This window comes from Peromyscus eremicus, chromosome 5, assembly GCF_949786415.1.
Source record: "Peromyscus eremicus chromosome 5, PerEre_H2_v1, whole genome shotgun sequence".
NCBI lineage: Eukaryota > Metazoa > Chordata > Mammalia > Rodentia > Cricetidae > Peromyscus > Peromyscus eremicus.
In genome coordinates this window covers 43,730,221-43,755,448 of record NC_081420.1, presented here as the reverse complement: position 1 = coordinate 43,755,448, position 25,228 = coordinate 43,730,221, and the positions used below count along the sequence as shown (strand labels likewise).

At 43.0% G+C, this 25,228-nt stretch overlaps 1 protein-coding gene across 1 annotated transcript in view; it reads right to left on the bottom strand.

Annotated features, from left to right (window-relative positions):
- Positions 1 to 249: 249 nt before the first annotated feature.
- Positions 250 to 25,228, bottom strand: part of Pou6f2 (POU class 6 homeobox 2) — a 496,744-nt gene continuing 471,765 nt past the window's right edge. Inside the window, exons 7-10 of the mRNA XM_059262396.1 lie at positions 24,808 to 25,014; positions 12,722 to 12,890; positions 4,068 to 4,236; positions 250 to 754 (exon numbers count right to left, since the gene is read on the bottom strand). Coding sequence (XP_059118379.1) covers positions 250 to 754; positions 4,068 to 4,236; positions 12,722 to 12,890; positions 24,808 to 25,014 — 1,050 coding nt within the window. The remainder of the gene's footprint in view (positions 755 to 4,067; positions 4,237 to 12,721; positions 12,891 to 24,807; positions 25,015 to 25,228) is intronic.

Genomic DNA, 25,228 nt, shown 5'->3' with positions numbered 1-25,228 from the left:
AAAATTTCCTTTTCTTTTTCCTTTTGGAAAACCAACGGACATGTATAAACCGTTCTGCCCATTTGGTAATTTTTTTTCCTTTTCTTTTTCTTTTTTTCTTTTTCAGTCTTTTACATTACAAGGGAGATGATGACTGAGGGTGTCTTTAAAGCCTTCCTTCTTTCTTCCTTCCTTCCTTCCTTTTTTTGTGGAGATTCAGGGTAGTGTTTAGTTTCTGTGGCGCTTCCTTCTGACCACGGGTGGGTGTGTCTAGCAGTTTTCCTCGGGAGAGTCTGCTAAGGGCTCCAGGGGCACCGCTGAAGCAGGCTCGTGTTGTTTTAAGCGCTTAATTGTGTTCTTCAGGGCTTGTCTCTTGTTGCAGAACCAAACTCTAACTACTTCCCGGTCATAGTTAAGCTTCTCAGCAATCTCGGTCATTTCCTGCCCTGAGGGGTGTGTGTTCTTCTCAAAGTGGGCATTGAGGATCTCAAGGGCCTGGGGTGTGAAGGAGGTGCGCCGCTTGCGCTTTTTGGAAGGCTCACTCCCAATAAACTCCGTGAGGTTCTGCATACCTGCTCGATGGCGGGCCTCAGCCTCAGCCATCCACCGCTCAAGCACCGGCTTGATCTTCTGGGCACTTTTAGGGGTGATGTCCAGCTTTTCAAACCTGGCAGGATACAAAAGGCCAGGGTTCAGTTTGGCTGTCAGACTGCTAGCTATAGTGTTCTCTTGGGCTTCCTGTGGTAGGAAAAAGTGGCTTCTCAGGATGGTGTGTCTGGGGGGAGAATTGAGAAAGAACAGTCTTACACTGCGTCCTCTGCCAGGGTGGGCCTCCTGCCTGCCTGCCTGATTGCCTGGCAGGGTGAATTCACTCCAGATTAGCAGCCAGCTGCAAGGTAGCCAGCCCTGTCCCAGCCAGCACCCACCCTCCCATCGAGCTCCATGCCAGCCATGCAGATCGCCAAGCACACGGACAGGGGAGGGGAAAAAGCACCGGCATACATATGGAAACACAAGCAACTCGCAAGCCTTTTCTCTCTAAACTCTGAGACCTAAGCTGCCTTTTTAGCTGTTTCCAGCTTCATTTCCCCAACTCTCAGAATTTTTAAGGCAGAAATTAACCAAGAAAGTGACATTCAAGATAACAGTTGTCATACCCTTTCACTTAAAATGATCATGTTTTACATTTGGTTTTCCTTTCTATTGTGTTGGTTTTGAAAAACATTACAGCTATTATCATAGTCTGGTATGGCTACTGGGCCAAGCTCCTCTTCATGCTTCTTTTTATCTCCCCTTGTGTCTTATTTTAACTTCTTTCTTTCTGGTAACAATTTTCCCCATATGTAACTTAACAACATGCCTCCCTGTCCAGGTAAAATACAGACCAATTGTTACTTTCCAGTTCTGGCCTAAACAGCTGGATACATTGTAATTACTATGGAATGCCCCACCCCTGGGTGGGCTTAGGCCACCTCATGCCTTCCAATCACCATCCAGTGTAATGGTGCACTTTTGTACCAGGGCATCATGCTGTGTTTAATGTGGGATATCTGCAAACTGTACTTGAATGATATCATTTTCTGTAAATGAGGTCTTCTATGTACCAATTGCCATCAGCAATTCTTTGCTACATTTACTTTAAAAAAATATGAAGCATCCTGGACAAAATCATATAGAGTGTTTTAAAAAGTCCTTCTGGTACTAAATTCATACTGTCAGTGAACTACAAAAGGGGACCAGTTCCTTTTGTTCATTTACTTCTTTATTCCAAGTCCAAATTCATGTCCCTCCTATTGACAATAGTGGGCACAGACTTTCTCTTTTTAAAAGTGTTCCATGTTGTTGAGAAACAATCATCTGGTGTGTTTTATGATGCTTGCAAAAGGAGAGACCAGGATGGCCTTCCTCTGTGCCAGGATCTGAGTGGGTGGAGTGTGTCTTTAGATCCCTTTGTTGGGATGAGCAGTACAAGTTCTATGAAGGGTTTAACTCCTTGGCATTCCCTTCCACACAGAGTTCGAGAAGGCATTTGTTTATTCCAGCACTTACTAAGGAAGGAAGAAGCTCACCTGCCCTCAGAGCAAGGTGAACTAATCACTTAGTATTATTAATGAGTTTGTCATCTGTGGTAGGCTCCCCAAAGCCACCATTGTGACAACTTGCCACCTTCTGCATTTTGCCACCCTTCATCATAAAAGCCTGGGGCTTGAACTCTTGATAGCGTCACAACTGGCCTCACAGGGCTGTGGCACCAAGGGACAGAGCTTGTGAAAGGGATGTCTGGTATATTGGTATCATCTTCCTTTTGTGCCTCTGATAAGAAGGCTTGCACAGCACCTCAGAGTCACTGCAGTCAATTAGCGCAGAGTGACATCTCAGTGTGCAGACACTGATACACAGTTTTCTAACTCTTTGAATTCACTGAGAACATTCTAATGTAAAGTCTTGAGACTTATCACTTAAAATTTGGATAAACACCTTCTAAAAAGCATTACTAGAACACTGGAAACTGGATAAAGCCCCAAAGTCTGGGGGTCTGCTCTGTTAAACGATAATAACATTTCCAGAAGACTGCATGCTACAGTATTTTTGGCTTCCCTCTGGGGAAGACTTAAGAAATCAGCATATCTGATTGGGGATGCCCAGAAATCTGTGTGTGTGTGTGTGTGTGTGTGTGTGTGTGTGTGTGTGTGTGTATGAGTTGAAACATTAGAGAGCACTTCAGTCAATAAAAGAAAATCACATTTTAGAGCTAAAATAAGCCAAAGAGGAATTTAGCAACAATGGCAAATTGGCATCAAAGTAAAAACCTGTGGCTGCCTTGATCACAAGGCGCCAGGACCAAACAAAATTAATGTCTCCCGACAGAGAGAGACGGTATTCCTGTCATTGATGCTGCTTGTTAGCGTCGATGCTTCTGTACATGTTGTTGGGAATAACATATACAAGCCTTGATATAAATTTCCCAGCAGTGGTATCCTTGTATAGACTGAATAAAGGTTATTTTCTACAGGGAGGTATCTTATAAGAAAAAACAGTAGGGGAGACCATACAAGTGAAAGGATCCTATGGTGCTTTTTGTATTTAACAACAATCAATGGGTTTTATGGAAAATCATTGAGCAAAATGTGAGCTGCAAGCTACCACCCCATACTGATGTTATTTATAACCTTAGTCTTAAACTGCAGGAAAAGTACACTTCTGTCCTTTGGGGAATACATTAAAAGTATAAAGAGCAGATAAAAAGACAGCATTTCATGGATCACCAAGAACAAAATCCACTTAAATGAGTTTAGAGTTGGTTTCTTGTCCGTTCCTGATGGAGGAGGACTCCTAAGGCATTGCCCAAGAGGGAAAAGCTCCTACCGAGTGCCTTCGTTACCTCATGCATAAACATGGGATTAGTGCAACACACATGCATGCGTGGAGGCTGCTCCTGAAGACTTAACCCGGATCAACTCAAACACAACCAAGGCTGGCTTCAGTCACTTCTTTAATGTGGAGGGAGGGTGTGGGTACAGTTAGGCCAGATTCACTACCGTTTGTAAGACATTTAAAACGGGTCTTTTCATTATTTCTTTTCTTTTTTTTTTCTTTCTTTTACCTTCCTTCCTTTCTGCTTATAAAGCTGTGACTGGGCAGTCAAATTAAAATAAACGTCTCCCAGAAAATCGTGAAATTGGTTAAAATGTGTGTTTCATGGGAAACCTTGGAGCCATCTCTGGGTAGTTAACAGTAGGATGGACTAGCAACTCTGCTTTTCCTCAGGATGTCCACTGTGTGGACAAGAGTTGGCATTCTCATCTGGGAGGGGCACAGAGGAGAAAGGAGATCCCTGCCCAGGGCAGCACATTTCAACCTGTCAACAACCTTGGAAGTTCTTGGAGTTGATAGGAGTTAGGAGGCCAGAACCCCTCAACTCTGCATTGACACCCCATTTTCATCAATGTCACCAGTCCAAACACACAACTACCCCAGTCTTAACACCATGCTCTGTTCCTCCAGTTTGCCCACCCAAAGAAGAAGAGCTGAGCTGCAAGAACAAACAAGGCCCGGGCTGGCCAGTGACAGCATGCAGAGCCCGTTACCTGCAGATGGCTGACTGGCTGTATGCGGGGCCCTCTGTGGCACTGAGGGCTTGTCCCACCTGAGTCTGCGTCAGGCCAAGGGACAGGCGCCGGATTTTAAAAGCTTTGGCAAATTCTCGAATCTCCTCCAGATTAACCCCGTCCACCTCACCCGCTGCGGTTTGAGGATCTGTGGAGATGTTTTTAAAATAGGATCAACATGTCAACACACAGCCTGTCAGTATGTTTATCACTGAGCAGCCATAGAGCGATGGAGAAACCATCAGGGTACCTTCTTCGTCTCTCATCCTTCCTCCTTCACAAGCCATCCTTCAAGGACCTTCTGTCCCAGATAAAGCCACTCCCATTTACCCTGCCACTTCCCAAAGCAAGAGCACACTTCTTTAGGGCTTAACAACAGCAGCCAGCCAGGGAAGGCTCTTGCTGGAGGGATTCAGCCCCACTTTGTCGGTAAGCTCATTCATACACTATGCAAAAACATAAACACAAGGAGGTTTCTGTTTGAAACGTCTTAGTTGGAATTCTCCATGCTATCAATTGCCCATGAAGGAAACGGCACTTTGTGTTTTTCTTTTCACCTGATTGCCACGTAGCCAGGCTAATAGATGGTAATCTCGCCTCATTTCTTATGTTCGCATTACCCCTCAGAAGAGCATGGTTATGAAGCTGCGAGAATAATATTGTCTTTTTTCCCCCCCATAGCGGTTTACCCTCACAGCTGCCTTTGTCTCCTGAAAGGGCACATAATAAAAACTGCCTACCACAGGAAGGCTCCTTTGGTGCCGGATAACGCGGTCAATTTAGGACTTATCAAGGGAAATGACACAACAGCTGGAGAATGAAACTTTCTCCCCCCTGGCTACTGATCCCTGGATAAATGAAAGCATTCACCAAGCTGGAGCCAGCATGGGCCGGGCCTGGTGGGAGATTTCAGTGCAGCTCAGTGCTGCCTGTAGCGAAGCTGGTCCTGCTGCAAGGCATCTCTATTGTTCTTCACCTCACTCTTCTGACTTCAGCTGAAAGTTGCTCTTCCTCTCTCTGCACAGCAACCCATCAATTTCCGTGAATTTCTGCTCTTGTCCCAAGACTGTGGTAGACTATGATACTCTTCCAGCCTCTCAGCATTATGTACTCTCTGGCTGTTACTAAAGGGACAGTTTGCCTCCTACGTGACAATTTTTGAAATGCTTTTAAATAAGGAAGATGGTATCTGTGTGTCTGTTAGGAAAGGACCTAGAGTACTGTGTGTAGTTTCTCTCAGGACGGGGTGGGGTGGGGGGAGTCATCCCCCCAGGCTGTGGAAAATGTACTGTTACTCGAAGGAGTAATACAGGTATACATTACACATTTATCTTCACATTAAAAATAAACTACTGGCCAGGTATATGTGGTGCTGAAGCAAGAGGAGCCTTAAACCCCAGCCCAAGGCCAAACAGGGCAACTCAGAAAGACTGTTTGGGAAATCCTTAGAATTTTCATAGCACTAATATTTAATTATGGAGAGATTAAATAATGGCTTGGCCACTGCAGTCAGTTTGTAAGTAGTTTTAAGTGACTCCTGGTTTCTGAGTGGAGTGGGGAGGCAGGTACTTATAGTTTATTTGGGCTTAGAGCCGATCCTAATACATGAAAAACCTACAGAAAAATGATGAACAATAGTCAAGAACTGGTGGTGGGAGTGTCACTGAGGTTCCAAAACACTCTTAAGGGCAGGTCCCATGCTCAGCAGTAGATGGCCAACATGAAACAAAGTCAGTCACATTTTGGAAGGTTTTTGTTTATTTTTTTTAACCTTACAGGTCTTTTGCATATCTGTTATGATTTCTGATTTTTGTGTTCCTATGGGATTTCTCTGTGTGTGAATGTGTGTGTCTCTGTGTCTCTATACATTTTTTTTTTTTTTGGTGATTTCTGTTTGACTCCTTTGCATCTGTTTGTCCTATTCTGGTTTGTTTGTTTTCATTGGATCAATATTTGGTAGCTACCTGTTTGTTTTCTAATAAGGGAGAGAAAGAAAGGGTATGGATTTGGGTGGGAGGGGAGGTAGGGGCGTCTAGGAGCAGTTGGGGGAGGGGAAACCACAATCAGAATGTACTATACGGAAAAATTTATTTCCAATTAAAAAAAAAGGAAAAGAAAATACAATACAAAACAGAAAGCTGGTAGTGTGATTCAAACCCAGGTATGCAGAGGAAGGAAGAGGGGCAGGAGGGGTCATCTTCTCAGAGGATGTAAGGGCTTTGGAAGGGACACACAGGCTGGAGAAGGAACTCATCCAAGTGGAGATCATCTCAGGGTAGCACACTGACAGCCTGCATGTGTGGCAGGGCTTGGTGGAGTGTTTATAAAGTTGGTTTGGATACGATGAATTAAAATCCATCTTACCCTGTCTCCCTGCCGCCCCCCCCCCCATTTCCTTCTAGAAATCTGACATTCAGTTAATAAAAGACTTTTGAGTGTTTTGTGGTGGAGACTGTCTTCTGAATTTTAAATCCCACCGGCATAGTAGTGTGGAGTGGTTCTTGGGGTTCACAAAGGATTCTGGAGACCACATCTGTGCACATGGCTGCCTCTGGTTCTTGCTTTATTTCCTCATTAAAACAATCCCAGAATCAGGAGCTGCAAATGAGTAGGGCAGAAGGCTTACACATATTTTGAATTACTTGCCAACAATATAAAAAGGGATTTTAAAGGAAAAGCAGAACTGTGATGTTCTTTCCGGTACAGAGGACCTACGTTTTCGGTACTTGTGTCCAGTCACCTGGAACTGATTCTCACTGCCGCCTCTCAGCCCTCTTCTCCAGCTGCCCTCACATTTGCTGCCTGGCCAAGATGAACTGTGAGCCTGAGTTCAGATTGGGCATTCTTGCTGCTTGGTTCTGGGGCTTAAGCAGGAAATACTAGGTGACACAGTGGTTGTCATTACCAAAGGCCACAGTACATGAACAGGACAGATTTACAGCATATCTATGTTAAAAAACAAACAACAGAAGAACTTCATGGTGGGAAGAAGAATTATTAGGATTAAGAAAAAGTTTAAAAAGTCTACTTGCAAGAGGCAAAAAAAAAAAACAAAACAAACCAATAGCTGGGGAATACTGAATTAGAATAGAGATGGGCATTGGCTGGTAAAGAATGGTATAGTGAAAGAAAAGATTGGTCTAGTCTCTTGCAGAGATGATGAAGTGTTGGGCAGCCTTGCAAGTGACACAGGACACTCAAAACTCAAAATTTAAAAAAATAAAAAAGAAGCCAGAGACTTTCTTTGTACGGACACGGCTTTTAGAATGGTGCTTTTCTTAATTTGTCAGGCTTGAGTCATGGGGGGAGGGAGGGAGGGCACAGTGGCACATTTTCCAGGTGGTACAGGTGTTCTGATGCAGGGGGATCTGCCTGCTCCTGCATGCGTCTGTCTCTACCTTTTTCTTCCAGCTTTCCCGAGCCTGGGTGTGGCATCCTCTTTGTGCCCGTTTTTCTGAACCCATTCATGCTCGCATCCAGCAGGTTTCACGGAATAGAAAACCTGCTTGCTCAAATGACTATGAGGTAGACAGGCTGGTGAGGAGGGGCTCCTGAGAGGGCCTCCCACCTTTCCCTTTCCCCACCCCTCCTGAGAGGGCCTCCCACCTTCCCCTTTCCCCACCCCTCTGCACTGCATATGAGAGTAGCAAAGCAGTGTGAGTCTGGGATGGGAAGGCCAGTGTGGTCTGCGATTGGGGAGAAAGTTTTCTGTGGGAAATAACCCTTTGGTTTTTGCTAGTCCCATCTCTAGATTAACCAAAACCAGTGAAGTTAACCAGCGCGGAAGGACTGGTCTTTATGGAAGGCCTTCAACAGTCTACGTAGCTACCTATGCCACCAGCATACACACGGCAGGGCAGTGTGGGCGAGTTTAGGATGTGGGTAGCAATTTTAGGTAAATGTGCCCTCTCATCTTTTTTATCGTCTACCACCTCTCTAGATTAGATCTCCTTGCTAATTCCTGAGCCTTGGAACTAAACCTGTTCAACCTGTTCACATGATCATGAAGTGTTTTTTGTTTTTTTTTGTTTTTTTGTTTTTTGTTTTTTTTTTTTTAACTGTATCACTGACAATAATCAGATTTGAAAAGAACACTTTGGATGCTGAGATCCTGTATACTGTGGAGTGTTGATGTAGATGCTCAGATGTCCACTGCAGAGTTCAGAGAAGTGAGTCCCAGTCATACATCCAATGTCTTTCATGAGGCTCTAATGAGCATGCTTCTAGTTTTATATAGAAAGGTGGTAAGGAGAATTGTGTGTGTGTGTGTGTGTGTGTGTGTGTGTGTGTGTGTGTGTGTGTGTGTGTATGTATACGCACTTGTAACTCACAGCAATGTTTTCTGCCAACCAAGTACTGGATTTATTGGTGTGACCCACTACATCTAGGAATAAGAAGAAATGGTTTTTTTTGTTTGTTTTTTAAATTTACATAGTGTGATGGTCTCGACCAAGGCCTGGAAGGAGAACTCAGCACCTTTGTGCAATTTCCTGATTGACAAAAGATGTGAGTCACTTGGCTTTCTTTGTATTAGTGTTCTTACTCATAAAGTTTGGCTATAAAAATGCACTTCATGGTTTGCCTCCACAGAAGTCTCCTCATCCAAAGAAGGAGCCATCTTTGGACATCTATTAACTTTATCTTGACTATCCTGTAGGACTGGTCTCAGACATGGGAAGGACACTTTCGGTGTTTCTTAGGTGTTTCTAACTACTCCAATGACTATGCTACTGTATTTGTGCCTCAAAGTTTCTCTCACACTGTCTGGTTGTTGTGCTGATGCAACAGTTCTCCTTTGTTAAGGGGTATGTATTTTTCTACCTGAGAAAAAGATGTGCACATGGTGGATGGAGGCTTCCGTGGGGTACCACTTTAGCCCTCAGCCTACTTCAGAGTGTAACCTTCCACAGTGGGAAACATAACCCACCTTCCATTCTCTTGCTTCTGGGGGAAGTTAGTTTTGAAGATAATCTCAAGCCAGCTTGATTGGGACCACGAGAGGAATCTTTAGGGCTTTCTCAAAGTAGATCCAGCAACTCTAACCAGAAACCTAGGGTAGAGTTTCTCTGAATAGAGGAAGAAGTGGTGGTCCTTTTGTAGAAGTTGTCCAACCCATGTAAATAGCAGGTGGGCATGGGGTATTGCCTGCAATTCTAGAATTGAATGAATGAATGCAAAGATGGGCAGAGATGGGCTTTCCAGAGCAAGCCAGCCAGTAAGACTGGCCATAGCTTTGAGTTCTGGCTTTGATTGAGAGATCCCACCTTACTGAGTAAGGTGGAAGATTTATCAAGGAAGATTCTGAACATCATCCTGGGGTCTTCACACTAACATACGCACACGCACACACACACACACACACACACATTCACATGCACGTGTACACACACATGCATCTATATACAAGTGAACACATGTACACAAACCACATACACATGAAAAAAATGGAAAGAAGAACAAGCCTAGCTGATTGAAACTGTCTATTTGTGAGAGCTGTGGAAACTGAGCAAGGTTAAGGCAAGGGTGTCAGGGCTACAAGGTTTTCACAAGAGTGCTTATTTAGTTACTCTGAGCTCAGATGTGGAGTTCATCACACATGAAGGTCGTTTGATCACTGCAAGAGATTAGCTTGGTACTCTTTTACCTGGAGTGAGCAAGATATTTTAATACTAATTTTTAATCTATGGAAGGTTGGACAACACCCTCTTTGACAATGATGTGGAAGATTCACTAACTATAATTCTGATCAAAGCTTGTGTGATATTGTCATATAAGAATTATATTCTTCGTCTTTGTGCCTTGTGCTAGAACATAGCTCTCAAAACGCTTACAGTGTCCTAAGTCATTATAGGAATGCTATGATCCTCACTGGAATATTGGCCTTTTTGCTTCCCAACACAGACCTTCGAAACTCCTTGGAATTTCTTGGATGGTAGGAACATATTTTTGTCCTAATTAGGTGACTATTAGTTGGCTCCTGGATAGCTTCAAGAAGAGTCTGGTCATCAGAAAAACAAGCTATGATAAAATCTAGGGAGAGAGGGGCTGGAGACTGAGTTAATAACCAACCATGTCTATATGATCAAGACTTCCACAAAAATCCCCCAACTACAGGGTTGAAAGAGCCTCTGGGCTGGCTAGCACAACCAGTGTGTGTTTGTGTGTGTGCGCGCACATGTGCGCACGTGCGCATGCACACTCATGACCTGGCCTGACTCCACAGGGTCAGAAGTTCCTGCACTCAGGTCTTTTCAGACTTGCACCTATGCACCTCTTGCTGCATGCAAAGGTGCTGATAAGACTGTATCCTTTATCACGTGCTTGATAACACACCAGTAAACATGTTTCCCTGAAACAAGCCATTATAGCAAATTACTGAACTGGAAGGGATATGGTCTATAAATATGTTTATCATACTTTTTTGTGATTGGGTTTTGACCCAGAAGAGAAATAACTAAATAACATGCCCCAAACCTTTAATGGTTGTAAGTTCGCACTGGGTTTGTGCAGTCTGATGTTCACTAGTGGCAGCCACTAGACCCTCTTATGCAAAGAGGATCTACGGTTGGTATGGACTCCTTCCTGCTCAGGCTCTGCATTTGGATGCCACGTCTTCTACTCCAAATGCACATGATAGAGCAGTTTCCCTCTCCCAACTCTTTATTTTGATGATTACTCATCATATACTTAGAGGTTGAATAATCTGTTGGCCGTTAGGTAATTAAAATTCTGTCTGGCCTGTTAAGTAGTCTCCTCTACAGATTTCTGAAAAAAAGGTTAATTCTTCCTTGTTCAGCCATGCCAAATGGCCAGAGACAGCCCATACCCACCCATCTGTCCATCACACAGCCTTCTCTTTGTCCACCTACCATGTTGAGTATAACACATGTGTAAGACTCTGCATTAGTGGAGTGGTTTGTACTTTCACATCTCATGTATCCCCCCCCCCTCATGTATTTTCCTGTGATTCCTTTGCTTTCAGGACCAAACTTACCCTACACTCTAATATATAATGGCTCCTTCCTGGCCAGGCTCTGCATATGAATGCCATGTCTTCTGCTTCAAATGCATGTGATAAAGGAGTCTCTCTCTCTCTCTCTCTCTCTCTCTCTCTCTCTCTCTCTCTTTCTCTCTCCATATGTCTATCTATCTATCTATCTATCTATCTATCTATCTATCTATCTATCTATCATCTATCTAAAATTGCCATTTAAAATGGGTATTTTGTAAACACACAGGAAACTGAATTCAAGTGGATTTTTGAATCTTTTCCTACAATAACCATATGAGGTATTTCTTTATAGAAAATATGAAGATACAATAAGATTAATTTTGTCTATGATATTATTTATCTGGGACAAAGTTTTTAGCCAAATAGAGTTGTGTGTTTAGACAGAAGACTAAAGAGAAAACTCTATATGTGGCCTCCCCCCATTGCTTCATGTTGAGCCACATTCAAGACTGAGTGTCCAGTGTCCAAGAGTGCACTGGGGGACCTGGACATTGTATCACTTCCCATAGTGCTTCATTTTCTTCCCCACCCACACTGTCTTTCTAGTCTAAATTACCTATGTTGTTGAACAAGCGTGTTTTATTTTCCTTTGGGGCGTGTCACTTTGTCTCACCAGATTTGCCCATTCTGTGTGAAGATCCTCATGCTTTAGCTTTAACAGGCCCTTTTCTTTATCTCCACTGACACAGGCATCCTTAATTTATGGCACAGGTGCCTATGCAGTAACTTGGCCTTTTAAACCCATGACTATTGGGATCTTGATACCTGCTGAATTGCAATCTGTATCTATCTATCTATCTATCTATCTATCTATCTATCTATCTAGTCTTATTTTATATGAGCATTTAGTAAAAATTATACAGAGGTAAATGATATTTAATTGTCCCATGCATCTTCATATACTTTTGTTTGCTTGTGATAAATATGCTGGCTTCCCTAGGGACATATGCAGACTCCACAACACCATATATAGATTATCATAACCATTTTCTTATGGAGGCAGCCTTCAGGCTTGTTTTATTTTGTGAATGGTTGTTTGGAGATTTCCATCTGATTCCAGCCCACGCAGCGGCCTCCATGTGTCACTGAAGATGGCTCATTGTTCACTCACACACCCACCCACAGGCATGCTCTCCTTTATTTCCTCTGACACCTACAGACAGAATGGCAGGGGACTTCAAACACACAGGAAAGCAGCTTGACCCTCCAGCTGAGTGCCTGTTGTTGGTTATTTCAGCTCAGAGCTGTTTGCTCATGCCCTGCAAGCTGATGAGTCTCTAGCTTTGGAAGTGGCAGGTCTGTCTGACTCAGCACACCAGAATCCCCTGAAAATTGAACCTGCACCCAGCTTGCATTTGATGCAGGGATGTGCTGTGGGAGCCAACTACCCTAAGGAGTCATCTGGCCTTGGACACAGACATCATCCCAATATTGGCCTAACAGCCCTAGGAATGATGGAGGTAGGAAAGAGAGAGAGTGAGAGAGAGAGAGAGGGGAGAGGAGAGGAGAGGGAGGGAGGGAGGGAGGGAGAGAGAGAGAGAGAGAGAGAGAGAGAGAGAGGGAATTGCAATAGGCAGCAAGACAGTTACCATGATTAGATGGAGCCAGAAAAGATACTTACTGCTGACTAACTGGCCCACGCTCAAAGCTGAAGAAGAGGAGGATGAGGAGGAGGAAGAAGAAGCCTGTCGCACGGGACTTTGAGATGTGGATGCTTGGCCATGAGCCAGGTGCAGAAGGTTGCCTTGGGTGCCTGCTTGACCCACTGATGTCTGGGAAGATTGGTGAAGCTACATAAGGGATGTAAAAAAAATACAAAAATGAATGCAACATTATGGGAAATGCTAGGGAACAGACATTTCATCTAGGGTGAAATTATTCTATTTTCACAGATACAGTGTATACTTCTTGGGAAGAGCACTATACCCAGGCAGGATTTATTTTTTGTATATATAATATATTGTTGCTTGCTTGACAGGCATTTTATTAGAAACTCTAAATATATTATTAATTCCCTATTTGGCTTGCCAGAACATCCAATTTTTGACATTTCTCAGTTGTAGTGTGTGGCTGGACTCTTTTCTGTCTGTTTTACACAGTTACCACACACCTGGGAGGCTTCTCAGGAATGTGTATGATGAAATGACACAATCCAAATGCAAAGCTCAAACTTAAAATTATGCCTATGCCCATCATTCACAGAACTGATAGTTTAGGAGAAGTTCTAGTTTAGGTTGGCAGCTCTGCTCTCCCAGATCCAGGTTTTTGGGTGTCTTACACAGAACTGGTAACATGCTTTCTGATGTCCTCTAAAAATCTAAGAATTGGAAGAGTCAGGACAATATCCCATAATATCTGCAGTTCTCAGTTGCTACTTTTCTTGGGGTGGGGAGCTGAGACAGGGTTTCTCTATGTAGCCGTGGGTATCCTGGAACTTACTCTGCAGACCAGGCTGGCCTTGAACCCAGGGCTCAGGGATCTTCCAGCCTCTGCCTCCCAAGCATTGTGATTAAAGGTGTGTACCACTGTGCCAGACTTGGCACTTTTCTTTTTAAAAAATTTTTTATGTGTGTGTTTCTGTGTGAGTGTCCATGCACACGTGCATGCAGGTGCCCATGGAGGTGTCAGATCCCTTGGAGCTGAAGTTACAGGAATATTTGAGCCAAGTGATACAGGTGCAGAGATGCAAACTCCAGCCTTCCTCTTAGAGCAACAAGTGCCCTTAACCACTGAACCATCTCTCTAGCCTCTCAGTGACTTTCTTACTCTGTGTCAGCCACTGGGTTAAGGGTGTTCACACACTGCTTAACTGAATTCTCACACTGTTGTTGCCTCTGTACAAACAAGGGACACAGAGAAGCTGAGACGTTTTAGGTCCATCCTCCTTGTGTAGAGGAGCTGGTCTCTGGCCATGTGAAGTCTGGTCCTGGGGCTTGAGCAGGCAGATACACTGACACAAGGAAGAACTAATTTATTTAAAAAAAATGTTGAACTTTGGTTCTGTTAGGAAGGCTGTCTCTATGTCTGTTTACTTATTATTCCTTTAAGGGATCTCAAGGGAATGTGGCTCTGAGATTGCAAGGAACCTGGATGAGAAGATGCAGGATAAGGAAGGGGAAAGGAGAGGGGGTCCACTAGGGGGCCTGGAGGAATCTTTCCCTCATCCTGTGTTGTCCTTCCATAAAGATGTTTCAGGGGCTCAGGGCCCTAAGGAAGTGGAAGGTTAACCTCAGTGGCAGCTACCTTGTTAATTGTAAGTGATATTTGGTTCACACTAGAAGGCATGACAAGGTTTTTTCATAAAAGTGGGGCATCCTGGGAGCCAAATCAGAGCAGGCTGTGAACTTTGGTGGGAGCTGCCCACAGAACAGACCAGTCTCGGCCTGTCATCTTCAACTCCAATCTGCCTCTTTTCTCCTCTGTTCATTTTCCAGTCAACTTTTTTTGATATATAATTTTCCCATAATAAAACACACCCATTTCAAACGCAGTCTGAGGCATCTGTCAAATGGATACAGCTGTGAAACCATCATTGCAATCAAGACAGGAAACTTTATCATTTCGCAAAGTTTTCTCTTGCAAGCAGTCTCCACCCTCAATTCTCTGCCTTGACAGCCACTTTGCTGCTTTTTCTCATGATGGATTCCTTTGGTGTAGTTCTAGGAATGGAATCATAGAAGACATACCCTTTTTGAATCGGCCTTATTTTGTTTGGCAGACTGTTTATAGATTCATCCATCTTGTTGTGTGCTCTAGTAGCTCATCCTGTTTGATTGCTAAGTAGTAGTTCACTCCCATTACAAGTCTTCCCTCCCCACAACACGTACATTATACTGTTTATCCATTTTCTGTTGGGAGGTATTTGGGTGTTTCCAGTTTGGGAATATGATCAATAAAACTTTCATAGACATTTGTGTTCAAGTCTGAGTTTACTTGTGTGTGTTTTCAATGAAAATATGAAAAGAACTATATTTTAAATACTGATCATACTGTAAATTTGTGTTGAACCTTTTAAGAAATTCCAAAACTGATCTTCAAAGGGGCTGTCCATTTATATGGACACTTGTAATGCATAAGGATTCCTATTACTTTTTAATCATCACTAGCACCTCAGCTTATCAGTTTCTTAAACATCCCAATGTCTTTCTAGCCATTCCAATAGTTCTAGTAAGGGGTGACCTTAGAAGTGGACTTAAAGCTGTTTCCCATGGTTCCCTCTCCCTCTGTAGTGGTCAATAGCAATATCCACACTCACAGGCTATTCCTGCACAGCCCATATGCTGTCATGGTTATGATAAACACATGACTGGTCCATATGACTTCTGAACATCAGAATATAGGTGCCCACTTGCCCCCCAATGGAACTGCCTGCAGTTACAATTTAAGTGAACACTTTTGTTACTTAGATATTCTAAATGAAGTGAGCCAAAGATGATCATAACTGACACAGGAGCCCAAATTGACAGGCATCAAGCAACCACCTAAGGTAATTAGCCAGTTTTCAGAGTACGTGATCAACAGTTAAATCCAACAAATTTTATGCTGTAGGGATGCCTAGTAAAGATTAAATCTATTTTAATTTACTTCATAAATTGTGATAGATATTTATGTCAATCTTCCAAAGACTGGTACAGGGCAAGAGTTTTTATGGGTTTGAGATACTGAGTCAGGAGGAAGCCCTCTGGCTTCCCATTTCATCAACAGTTGATTGGCTCTGGCTGTGGTAAAGTGCCATCCAGGAACTGGACAGGACCATAATCAATTGAAACATTGCTTCTGTAGATATGACATAATAAAGAAAAGCATGACCAGGCTGCATTGTTACTTAGGCATCACAAAAACAAGCTGGGGTTTGAGGATAATTCCATGCAGAAGAAGAAATCCAAGAGGAAAGCAAGGTAATATTCTAAAAGAACTTGCTCCATGTCTATGCAGTTAAAGAGTAACTTAAGATTTGTTAGAATTTAAGGTGTTTTTTCTTAAAAAAAAAACATTATTTTAAAGGACATTGGGATCCTGATTTCTTCCCTGAGTTCTGCCAGATGGTTCAGCAAAAGTAGAAGAATTATTAAAGGTTTTGACTTGTAAGATACTGGGTAGACTGTGATGGCATCTTTCTTCCTGATTCCAGTTGCCAGTGTGGATACTTGGATGCTAATTCTAGAAGAGCTGTGAGTTCAGAGGGAGCTGTGTGGTATATAAACTAGTGAGCTCCCTCCAAAGTTCTTCCTCAGAAAAAGAGGATGTCGACAGTACCACAGCATTTACCTTTGTGCAGCTAGTTTATGTCAACGTGACACAAGCAAGGGTCAGTTGGTGAGGAGGAAACTTAACTGAGAAAATACCCCCACCAGATTGCTCTGTGGATAAGGCTTGGCACTTTTTCTTAACTTGTGAATAATGTGGGAGGGCCCAGTCCATTGTGGGTGATGCCACCCCTGGGCTGCTGATGGTGCTGGGTAGCATAGGCTGAGCAAGCCATGAGGAGCAAGCCAGCAAGCAGCATTCTTCTGTGACCTCTGCTTTGATTCCTGCCCTGAGTTCCCTGGATAATAGACCTTAACTGTAAGGTGAAATAAACCTTTTCCTCCCCAAGTTGCTTTTGGTTATGGTACTCCATCAGAGCAATATAGGACTAAATAAGACAACTTCTACCCAGCAAACAGCAATGCTTCTAGATGAACATGGCACTGTGTCTTGGATACTCAAACTTTACTGATTTTGTTATATTAATTTTTAAGAATTTATTATTAATTATTAAAATTATGCTTAGAGATATATTTACCAAAGAAGAAAAGAAAAAGAGACCTAAGCTATTTCATGAAAGAGCTCTGGTTCCATAAAAAATTTAATATACTTTTAAAAAGCAGTGTTAGGAAAATATTAAATATTTGATTTAATTATGTTGCTTTTTAAGATACTGACAATTTCAAAAATCATCTCTCTCTCTCTCTATATATATGTATATGCATTGCCTAAGTATTGGCAAAAAAAAAACAAACTAAAACACAACTGGACATAGCAATCAGAATAATTTATGAAAGGAAAAGGGAGGCTGTAAGTAAATGGAAGTACATACCTAATGACAGCTTCTGTATTAGATAATGGTGGTGTTTTGTAGAGGAGGCAGCAGATTCCTGAAGATAAAGTGATTCGCCTGGGACAAGACGGCTAGAACATACCAGCCGTGAGCCCTGGAGAGCCGACTACAAGGCAGTGCTCCTCCACCTGTGCAGGGCCAGCCAGTCAGGGAACGAGAGCCTTGCTTGGGAGTATAGGAACCAATGAGGTGTTCCGACAGAGCTGCCAATGCTTAGAGTAGATCTATCCACTCACACCCCACTTTCATTTCTGTCCTAAGAAGCTTAAAGTATTTTTTCTAGTTTAGATATTATTCTCTACAGGTCCCAAAGTCTTTAAAACTTCATATTTTAAGAATAACATGATACTGCTGGGTAACTGGTATCATCTGAGGACACATTTCAGATGGATCTGTGTACAGATAGTCTCTGATAGACTCCATTCTGGTGCTATAGTACTCCAAAGTTACTTTTCTTGGTGTTGTCCTTTTGTCTAATAAAATTCTCTGTTTGCTCACTGAAGCTTCTTAAAGGAGCTATAGTTTACCTGTAACTGCGTTCACATAATCACTTCCTTGCCCTTTTGGTGCTGGGAGCCAGGTGCAGATAGGCTGAAAGCATGGGGAGTGAGCACACGAGGGAAGGCAAGGACAGTCCTCGTTAGCCAGAGGAGGTTCCACGTCTGTCTCACACACGAGATGGCACACAGGGAGGACAGGACTCAGGCTGACCCCTCATGCTGGCTCCCACAGGCTGGCTTCATGGGATTGTTTGCATTGGTTGGCACTGACAGGGTGTTCCATATATTCAACAAAGAGACGTTGAAATGGCAGCACCTGGGAGATGTTTTGTGATTTTTCCACTTGGCTGGTTTCTTGTATTTTGCCTGTGCTATCTTTATAGTGTTTCAGATTTTAGAGTAAAACACCTTTCATTAATTCCATGATGATATAAAAACAAGCATGGGCAGCAAGTGTCTTGAAAAATGAAAGAAAATGCAAATTGTGCTTACCAAGTTGGGAAAAGGAATGTATGGCAACAGTAAAATTTATACAGAGAAATTCATGTAGGAAAAAAAAATCTCTCCAGACCTGCCAAGGCCAGTGGAGGATGTCTGGTCCATATACATGTGCTCTACACAAGCTTGGCAATGTCAAGATGGGCTGTCTGAGGGAGAGGTGGGTGGGTCTGTCTGTGCATGTGCCAGGCACTGTAAGGACATGAAGAAGTCAGGAGTTAGAACAAGAGGACTTCGTGGCAAGTCCAAACACAGGCAGGAGACCAGAGCATCACAAACAACTGTGGGACAGAGCCTGGGCTCAGCAGGGACACAGGGCAGTGGGAGCTGTATTTTAAGTGCAGAGTAGAAAAGGAGGAGCTGTGTGCAGCTGGGATAATGAGGTGGGAGGTCATGGGGAGGGAGAAAGGGTTGATGTTCAGAAGACACCAGTAGAGAAAGTGGCACTGGGCAGAAGTCTTCTCACGCTCTCTGACAGATTCTAATTTGGGGCATCCTGGCAAATGACAGAAGACATTGGAAAGCCACAGAGTCCCTAAGACAGTGAAATAAAAGAATTCAGCAGCAATGAAATGGAACACACTGACTGACCCTTCACAGGATGGGGCTGGATCTGTGTGGATGAGGCTGAGTTAAGCTGGCCCCTGTTTTTCAGGTGTAGACTCATGGTGACAATACAGTTTGATGAAAGTGAACAGAACTTGGGGAAAGGAGAGCTGAGGTGAGGGAGCAACAGAGGGAGGCTGCCCAGAAAAGGGATGGTGGCCCAGATCCTAAAGGATGGTGCTGGTCAGGGAACTTGGGACAGGTATTCCAGGGTGCATGTTGTACAGAGAACACTGTAAAACTGATAAGCACTTTCTGATCTGCCATCTGCCTTGGAACAGTCACTAAGATGCAGATCTTCATAAGGAGCCTTACAGGGAAGACCATCAGCTCCGAGGCTTGGCCCTCAGACACTATAGAAAATGTATAGGCCAAGGCAGAAACTCCTCTTTGTCAGCAAAGGCTGTTCTCTGCTAATAAGCAGCTGGGAGATGGGCAGACTTTGACTATGATGTTCCAAAGGAATCTGCCCTTCATCTTGAGTAGAGACTGTGGTAACCCTGAGAAAAGAGTTACACCACTTCCAAGGAGAATACCAAGGTTAAGTTAACTGTCCTGAAATACTTTAAGGTGGATAAAAATGGCAAAATTAGTCTTTTTAGTCAAGAGTGTTCTTCTGATGAACGTGGTGGTGGAGATTTCACAGCCAGCCACACTGGCGTGTGTTGTGTTCATCAAAACAAAAGACGAGTAATGTGGGAGTTAGTAAGACAACTGAAAAGAGAAAAAAAGATAAAAACTGATAAGCAAGAGTATTTTTGCATTTATTTGAAAAGAAAAAGATAGAATGGGGTGATCACATGGCATTTTAAGAGAGCTGAGCTAAGTTGCTTCAGCTATTGGCTTTCTGGTCTCATTGAATGTTCAGAAGAAAACTCCAGAATCTTTACTTTGAATGTTACTTGTATGGGAATCTCTCAGTATCATAATAGTTTTTAAAATGTTGGTGTTTAACTGTATAGGTTGAAACATTTGCTTTTCAAACTTTCCTTGTGAGACAAAAGTTCTCAACATTTGCTAGGATTTAGTGAAAGGAAGAAGAGAGAGAGAGAGAGAGAGAGAGAGAGAGAGAGAGAGAGAGAGAGAGAGAGAGAGAGAGAGAGGAGAGAGAGAGAGAGAGGAGAGAGAGAGAGAACAATGGCATATGAAAGAATCATGAAATCAGTCACAGGACAAACGTATGATTGGGGGCCATTCTCGGACTCAAATGAGTCCTCAAGAGCCAGGGCAGCCACAAAATCCAGGGCAAGGAACAAAAGGCTACTTTTGGGCTCCACTAAATACTTTCATTTTTATACATGAAGAGTTTCTATTTCACATCTAGTTCTTTTATGCTCTTTTCTTGCTCATCAAGCTTCTCTGATCTGGTAGATTCTGTGGAGCTTCATCTAGAACTGTTGGATCCTGATGTGCTCTAAAGTACTGTTTTGTGTTTCAGACAATAACTTGGTAGGCTCTTCTCATCTTTCATCACTAGGATAAGTCAGGAGGAGTGCTAGAGACTCCGTTCTTAGATTTCATTCAGGTCCTTTTGGTTAGTGGTAGGCCAACGGAAAGCTTAAGGTATGGTTAGTACTATTTAAAAAAATCAAAGTGACCCACTCCAGGTAATCCAACCTGAGAACTTTGTACTTCATGTGGATTTCCTTTAATTTATGACATATTTTACTGTCAGAACTGTGCTCTTGTGAGACCCAGCATTTGTCATGAATCATTCAAAAGAATAAATTGAGACAATTCTTACTGGATGATAGAGATCCTTTAGTTTTAGTGCTTGTCCACAGTACATTTCTTCAATGCCAAGGGTACTATTTAAAGACAGAGTGAAGGCCACTATTGTCATGCCTCTGGCTTTCACCATTGATTGGGAGTGTTTTGATGCTTGGGATCACAGCCATTGTATCCAGGACCTAAACTTGCATATCTATTGGTGATTTGCCCAATTTCATATCTTAACTTCATGCTCCAAAGTGTTTCAGTTACAGCTAATCCCAAGTCAAACTCTTCTACTGATCTCTACCATTCACCTTGGTTCCCTCAGCTTTTCTTGGAGTAGGGCAGACTCTGGCTCTGCTGGAAAGAAGAGGCTTGGTGGCTGCTGTGACTTGGGGGTGGGTGAGTTTCCCCACGTTCCTTTCAGCTGTGCTCTTGAATTCTCAAGTATGCACACAGGTGCATAAGAGATGCATGCACATATACCTGTGAAGGGATCCCTCTCTTTGGGATACTAGTTGTGACTGACATGAGTTTGCCAGGCCATAACAGTGGAGTGCCACCTGTTCCTTCAGTAGTAGTGAGGTTTCAATCCAGGGGAGACATGTATGGTGTGGGAAAGCTCTGGAAGTGTTTCTGGGTGGTTGGGGCAGACTGGAAATATTGCTGATAGCTATGGTAGGCAGAGTTGAAAAGTGTCTCTGTTTATTGATCAGGCCCCTTAATTCTACCATATACCTATATACCCACCTTTGAAATTCAAGGTGAGTGTGAGAGCAACTTTACATCAAGTGCTGATGATTTCTAATGAATTCACCACCTTTGATGACAATTTAGAACTTAGCTTTGCTGACAGAAATAGTTTTTTAATTTTAAAAATTTTTTAAAATTAGATTGTGAGAAGAGAGGCAGGCCTCATTTTTCTCTCTAGAGATAAAAGAGATAATTATGAACTGGCTGAAACAAATGGAACTAGAGTTTAAGAAGCCAGAGGGGCTGGGCATGTGGTATACACCTTGATTCCAGCAGAGGAAGCTGCGTTTCCATAAGTTCAAGGTGGTCTGGTTTACCTAACAAGCTCCAGGCTAGCCTGGGCTATTTAGTAAGATTAGTGAAGGCAGAGATTCAAACAATCAAATGGACCCTTGTAAATAGCAAAAGGTGACTGTGGGTAGGAAAGTCTTTAACTTAAAGGTGGGTCTGTCAGGGACCTCTTTGGGGCCTGGGGTCCAGCTAGGAACAATGGCTCCACTGTACAAGATTACACTTCTAGTGCAGAGAGAGAGAGACACAGACCCTTGCTGTGGGATGGTCTGTATGTCAAATACTCTGATTGGTCAATAAATAAAACACTGATTGGCCAGTGGCCAGGCAGGAAGTATAGGCAGGACTAACAGAGAGGTGAATTGAAAGAACAGGAAGGTGGGAGGAGACACTGCCAGCTGCCGCCATGATAAGCAGCATGTGAAGACGCCGGTAAGCCACATGGCAAGGTATAGATTTATAGAAATGGATTAATTTAAGCTGTAAGAACAGTTAGCAAGAAGCCTGCCACGGCCATACAGTTTGTAAGCAATATAAGTCTCTGTGTTTACTTGGTTGGGTCTGAGCGGCTGTGGGACTGGTGGGTGAGAGAGATTTGTCCTGACTGTGGGCCAGGCAGGAAAACTCTAGCTACAGACCCTAGTTTCCATGATGTGTATTTCCAGGCAACAGCTACTTCTTGCTCAATAGCATCATATTCCTCTTAGGGTTTTTTTATTTATTTTTTATTTATTTTTTTATTTTTATCATGACATCCACCATGGAGTGGTTACATATCTGAGTAAGTATCTGAGGTCTGTGGATCTTCTTTGCTAGGTTGTAAACTCTGTGAAAGAAGAGGCCATGGTGACTGTCTTGCCTACCCACATAGCTAATTTCCAGATACACTGTCTGAAATATGGTTGCTGACCAAAAAATATTTCCAGTAAACATATTTTTAATACTAATTGAGCAAACAAGTGGGTTTCTATGCATAGCCTCTGAGTGCTACTGAGGTGGAAAGGCACAGGTGATGCCGAGGTCTCTGGAGGGGCTTTTCTTCGCTGTAGCAAATGATGATACTGGTGCTCTATTGTTCCCATCCCATCCCCTCCCTGCCAATTGCCTACAGTCTCCCAACAACATACAAAGCCTTATCCCAAGTGTCTTAGTTTGGGTTTTTATTGCTGTGAAGAGACACCATGACCACAGCAACTTTTATAAGGAAAACATTTAATTGAGGTGGCGGCTTACAGTTCAGAGGTTCAGTCCATTATTATCATGGTGGGGAGCATGGCAGTGTGCAGGCAGACTTGGTGCTGCTGGAGCTGAGAGCTCTACATCTTGCAGGCAATAGGAAATCAACTGACCGTCACACTGGGAGAAGCTTGAGCAAAGGAGACATCAAAGCCCACCCCCATAGTGACACACTTCCTCCAACAAGGCCACACCTCTTAATAGTGCCACTCCCTTTGGGGGCCATTTTCTTTCAAACTATCACACTCAACTACCCACTGGCTGCTAGCCTTCACATTCTTTCTATCCTCAGTGTCCACCCCAGCCTTAAAACTGGCTCTTAGCCCTGCTCAACTTTGACTCAAAGTACTTAAAACAGAACTGACAGACTTTAAAATGTGATCTACCCAAAATCTTCTCTGCAACATTTAATGCCTGCCCGGGTCCTATTGTTTCATCATTCTTGTGCTAGGTGGCCTCATTCCATGTTCCTCCCCTACTTGTCTATTATCTCTTTTTCCTCTCCTATACTTTTTAAGAGCTGGCATTTTCCAAAGTTCCTGGCTCTTGCTCCTTTTCCTGTTCTTCAGGCTATCTCTAGGGGTCTCCTTTATTTTTGAGTTACAGTAAATGACCTAGACTCCTATTGTCAGCTGGTGTCCAATAGGTGTGCTCATCGATGCTTGCTTGGGTTTCACTATTGTCCCCTAAATAGTTTGTTTATGATGGAAATTTCATCATTTCAGTTCAACTTTCATGTCACTATCAGACATTTTCTTAGGGGAAAAAACTGAGCATGTAATTCCTTCTTGTGTAACACCCACCTCTTATGGTTCCCAGGGTGGCATCTTCACTGCCATCAGCAGTAGAGAGGCACCACCTCAGCAATATTGACTGGATTATAGTTTGCTGTCTACTAGACACAATTCTAACCCTCTTACACACATTCTTTGAGGTAGATACTGGTATCCCCATGCCCATCCTATTTTATTTTTGAAAATGAGACAATTTGAGCAGGAAATTGGCATGTGACATCTCCAAGATCACACAGAGATAAAACTTAGGCTTTCTGATTTGATTATACACTGCACCCACAATTGTCCCCAGCCTGTTCTACGCTGCCCCATGAACCGCTCCCCGGTCCCTCAGCATATCCTCTTTCCCTTTGTGCTTACTGTTCCTACTTTCTGGAGTGTTGCTAATTCATTTTCTTCGTCAGTTCTTACTCTTCCTACTCTGTTACAGGCCCTTCTTTGCTTTATTGGGAAAGGGTTCTGCTTATGTAAGTCCATGTCCCACATAACACCATATTCCCCTTGATTAGAAAGCATTTCTCTGTTTCTTAGCTAGCATTCAGTTGAGTCTTCCTATAGATGATCAAAATTGCTTATTGAAGGGACTAGCCAGCCAAAATCTCCATGAAGATCAAGGACCACATCTTTCTTCTTCAGTGCAACATGCTCAACTTCTAGCATAACACACACACACACACACACACACACACACACACACACACACACAGAGGAAAAAGCTCAGTTCGTCTTTGAATGAAAAAGTAAACTGCCATCAGAATTTTAGTGCAATTACTGAGTAGAACTGCTTATCTTTCATTTCTTCATTTGTAGACAACTGTTGCAGCAGAGCTTCAGCTTGGGATTGCTTTGTGTTTAACTTTTTTTTCATTTATAGTTAAGGATTAAGTAGTTTGTGCTTCTTTTTGGCTCTACTTAAAAAAAAAACAGAAAAGTATATTGGGTCTAGATTAAGAAGGACACATTGTAACTGACTTTTGGTCATGGTGTCTGTTATAATTTAATATGCTCCTGGTTTTGTATTAGGAAGCTATTAATGTTATTACTTATATTTGCTAAGAGTAGGAAATCAATCTATGTGTCATTTTATAAGTATTGATACATTAGGTTTAGTGAAACTATTAAATCTTTTGTAATGAAAAATTTACTTTACATTGAGAGCAAAGAAGAGAAAGGAGGAGAGGAGAAGTGGATTGGGATCTTGGTGTGGGACCCTTACCTGCTGGCCAGGCTTGATGGGGGACAGGGTGATACCCTGGGTGTTGATCACAGGCAAGATTTGGTTTCCGATGACCGTGGCAATGATCTGGCCCTGGGCATTGGTTAGGAGCTGGGGCGTGATAGGCTGTACTTGAAGGCCCTGAGTGCCACTTGCTGCTTGACTCGAAGGCCCTGGGTTAGGCATCAGTGGAATGGTTCCAATAATCTGCAAGAGATAGGCCTGAAGGTGAGAAGCCAGCTGAATCTGGGTCTGCTTGCACAGACGAAGACCACATTGTGACCATTGTGACTTTGTCGTGAAGAATGTTAACCGGGAATTCATTCAGGATCTCAAGCAGGCCAGGGCTTAGGGGCATGGAGTAAATATTAGGGCATGAGCGTTTAAAGAAGAAAACGCTACACATGTACTGACTTCACCA